At 52.2% G+C, this 4069-nt stretch overlaps 1 protein-coding gene across 1 annotated transcript in view; it reads right to left on the bottom strand.

Annotated features, from left to right (window-relative positions):
• The window catches only part of Iba57 (IBA57, iron-sulfur cluster assembly), a 9673-nt gene extending 6476 nt beyond the window's left edge, over window positions 1-3197 (bottom strand). The window contains exon 1 of the mRNA XM_005349987.2: window positions 2854-3197. Within this exon, the coding sequence (XP_005350044.1) occupies window positions 2854-3194 (341 nt within the window). The 5' untranslated portion in view covers window positions 3195-3197. The remainder of the gene's footprint in view (window positions 1-2853) is intronic.
• Window positions 3198-4069: the final 872 nt, after the last annotated feature.

The raw sequence follows: 4069 nt of genomic DNA, 5'->3' as shown, positions 1-4069 counted from the left end.
CCTATGGCACTGGTGCCCCGGTGGGGACAAGTCCCCTATGGCACTGGTGCCCCGGTGGGGACAAGTCCCCTATGGCACTGGTGCCCCGGTGGGGATAAGTCCCCTCTGGCAGAAAGATGGAAAGAACAGCTCACTAATGAGAACTGGTGGTATAATTCTGTCAGGTAGGAAAACATGAATAGAAGAAAGAGACCAAAGAAATCAAACCAAAGTCCTTCACAGGACAGCTGATTTACTGAGGGAGAGGATCCACGGAAAGACAAAAGGGGACAGCAACGTTAAGGAAGGCAATGGGACCCAAGAAAACATTACCGGGGGTAGGCCTTCTCACCTCAGTTACTCAAATCTAGAACCTCCCTCACAGACATGCCTAAATATTTGTTTCCTAGGCACTTCTAGGTCCTACCAAGTAAGTTAAACTTCTCCTTGCATGCAACTCTTATTTTCTATGAATAAGTAAAAATGTTAGTATGGGCAATTTACTAATCGGCAGCTGTGGGACTCTCTGTTGCTTCCCTGAGCAAAGGGACTATCAAATAGGGAACCTGGCTACCCTACGCCAGCAACCCCTGCTAACAGCACAACTTTCCCCAGGGTTGTTTAAAACAGTTTTTATCAGACTTTTTGCTATCACAAGTCTCAATGAACTCTAGATGACATTGCAACCACTTCTAACCTAGGCCAGAGGGACAGTATCTCCTGGTACCTAAAGAGGGACTGCTGTTAACTATTGCTAAAGACACGGGGTTATGACTGTCCAACACACAATCCCCTGTCATTGTGAAGGTGCCAATAAGCAAGGCTGTAACTGCTCCCAACACCCCTCTGGAAACGGGCTATAGAAACCCCTATAGAAACGGGCTGTGGAGGCAAGTCTATCCTGAACTTCACCCCTAGTGGGAGAGTACCAGGCCTGATAAAAAGCTTTTCTCTGTCCTCTTTTCCTGCTGACTTTCAGTAGTGTAGGCTGGGCTGGTAACAGAGGAAGGAGCAGCAGCGACAGCAGAGGTCAGCAGAGGCAGCGGAACAACAGAGGCGGCCGCAGTTGAGCAGTTGACAAGTTGCAGAGGTTAAGACTGCCAGCTGGCTACCAGCTGAAGCAACAGCTGGGAGTTCAACAACAGCCAGGGCAGGAAGAAGGGCAGCAGAAGCAGAGAGGCGGCAAGGGGGTGGTGCGTTGAGACTGGAAAAGGAGAAAAGGTTGCAGAGAGCCAGAGAAGGGAAACTGTAGGCCTGGGTCACTGAAGTTGCAGAGAGCTGATAATCAAGCCTTTAGAGCCAAGGGTCTAAGACCCTGGTCAGAAGAGCTGTGACAATGGCTTGTGTTAACAGCTAAGGAATCCCAACTTCCTGGATCCACACAAGAGCTGAAACACTGATTGCTGCCGAGAGTAGAGGAATCCCTATCCGGGATCCACAAGATCCCACAAGCAAACCCTTGTAGGACCACGGCTGCAGATGCTCGTGGTCTTCAACACTAGAGGGCACCCACGTGCTCCCACCTCCATAGGAACTGCCACTACAGGGCCAACCACCATGAGAAATGAAAGCCACCAAAAACTAGCGCTTGAATAGCTTCTCCTTCCTGGCCCAGGTCACCCAGCAGCCTATTGGGAACACACTGAGACAAAACATCCTGGACATGTAGTAAGATCCAAGCCTCCAGAGTACGGCCCATGTGTGTTTTCTACAAAGGGGAGTGACTGGTTCGTGACTGGTTTAAGTTTGAGAACCTGAGCCATCACAGCCCTAACATTGCCTGGAAGACACTGTGGCAGATTGAGGGGAGGAAATGGGCGTGCCAGGATTCTCAGGGAACACTATACACCAAAGCATCATACTGGGTCTGGTCCAACGGCTGTCATTTGCTGACTCCGTTTTAGATTCAGAGAGTCCACTAAGTGATGTATTACACAAAAAAGGATCTCTAGAAGGCCCATCATGGTGCCTTTCAGAACCGGGAGATGGGTGCTCTAGGTCTCCCACAGAATGCTGACAGCTACTGGAGAATGATGTCATGGCTGCCAATACTCTGTGACCACTTTCATCCTGGAATGGCCACCCTCAAGGGTTCAGGAAAGACCCTCCAGACATGAGGGGTCTCCACATATTTTTACTCTGAGAACTCGTCTTAGAAAGACAATCAGGCAGCTTAGACAGGCCAGAGAGGGTGTGTCTTCAGCTCTGACTGTGACACACAGTCCTGCTAGATGGTGCTCAGATTTCAGGGCTTTGGTCCTGGAAAAGTGAGCAACTGAGAACTCAATGCTACACACACAGGCCCTGCCCAGACTGGCCAGCAAACGCTATTTACAGTCCGTCAGGTCTGCGTGGGTGATGAGACCACACAGGCAAGCAGCTGGCCCTACAAAGGGAAACCAGAAGTGGAGAGAGTGGCTGGGCAGAGTGGCTCTCTGAATAAAACTCCAAGGGCCGCTGAAGTCTCTCTTTGCATGCAGTTAGGAAGGAGTGACAACCAGTGAAGTCTCATCTTGAAAACGCGTAACTCCAGAAGCCACTGGACAGCAGCTTCTGACTTGGCTGGTTGGGAGCAGAGACACAAGGCCCGGGCCAGTAACTGGCCCAACCTGTAACTGGCCCAACCTGGATGCCCTGCACAGAATATTCGCCTCTAGGTGACCCCTTCCCTAAGTCTAGATCATCCTCCTTTGGAAGTCTTTTTCAGAGACATCTAATTGGGCCTCTTCTCAATGGTGTCCCCATCCCCTGGAAATCTTATCCTGGACATCCTCCCTTGGAGCGCCCAGCCGCTCCTCCTAGGAGTGCTCCTCCTCAGCCAGCTCTCCCAGCACGCTCTCACTTCCGCTGCCCCACCCGGCTGCCCTCGCTCACCCATACAAGATGACGTCATACAGTGTACGCCCCTGCACATTCAGGAAGTGGGCGTACGCCGCACGCGCAGAGGGCTGAGCCGCGCCGGTTGGAGGACCCGAAAGCGGCAGCTCATTGGTCAATAGTCCCAACAGGAAGGGTGCAGCGTCCGGGCCGCGCACGCGCATTAAGGCACGCTCGTCTAGCCGGAAGCAGGTCCAGGCCACACCGTCCTCAGGGTTGTCGCCGAGAAGACCGGAGCGATGGGCCAAGCAGCGCCTTGGGATCCAGCTCGGCCTCCAGTGCCAGGCCGGGCTGCCGCGCCCCGCAGCCGCGCCCCGGAGCAGCGCCACGGCTGCCATCTTGGGCGCGAGTGAGGGCCGGCGCCACAGCGGCCCCTGGCGGCGGCGGGTAGCGCGCGTGCGTGGAGGAAGAAGTGGGCGGGGCCTCTGCCTGTGGATGGGTGCGCAAACCCAGATTAGGCTAGAGCCGCCCTACGCCCTTTCCCCCAGTTGGCTCCTGTTCAAGCCGTTTGTGGTTGTGGTCGAATACGTAAACGTGAAATTTGCCACTTTAAGCTGGGCCTGGTATGCAATCCCAGCCAGTCTCTCTGGAGGCAGAGGCAGGAAGATGCCGGTTCAAAACCTGCTTGGGCAATTAAAATCCTACCTCTAATAAAGAGCAAGAGGGCTGGAGATGTATAGTTCGTGGTAGAGCACTTTCTAGCAGGCAAAAAACTTTGGTGTCCTTTCCCGGTACTGCCCAGAAGAAAAAAAATTACTAGGGCATTTTCTTGTTTGTTGTGGTTGAATATAGACAGTTACCGTCTTTGCTGGGTGATGGTGGCACACGCCTTTAATCCCAGCGCTTGGGAGGCAGACAGGTAGATCTTTGTGAGTTCGAGGCCAGCCTGGTCTAGGATAGGCTCCAAACTACACAGAAAAACCCTGTCTTGGAAAAAAATGACCATCTTTTATTATAGCAATAAAAAGACATTTGCCACTGTCTTTTTATTTCTATAATAAACATGACCAAAAACAACTTGGGGAGGAAAGGGTTTATTTCATCTGAAAACTCTCAGGTCACATCCATTGCTGTAAGAGCTCAGGGGCAAAAACCGAAGCAGAAGCCATAGGGGAAGCCACTTACTGGCTTTCTTCTTTATGGGACTTGTTCAGCCTGCTTTCTGATACGAGTCGGGAGCACATATCCACAGTAAACTGGTTCCTCTCACATC

This window comes from Microtus ochrogaster, chromosome 7 (assembly GCF_000317375.1).
Source record: "Microtus ochrogaster isolate Prairie Vole_2 chromosome 7, MicOch1.0, whole genome shotgun sequence".
Lineage (NCBI taxonomy): Eukaryota > Metazoa > Chordata > Mammalia > Rodentia > Cricetidae > Microtus > Microtus ochrogaster.
This window is presented reverse-complemented; position numbering and strand designations above follow the sequence as displayed.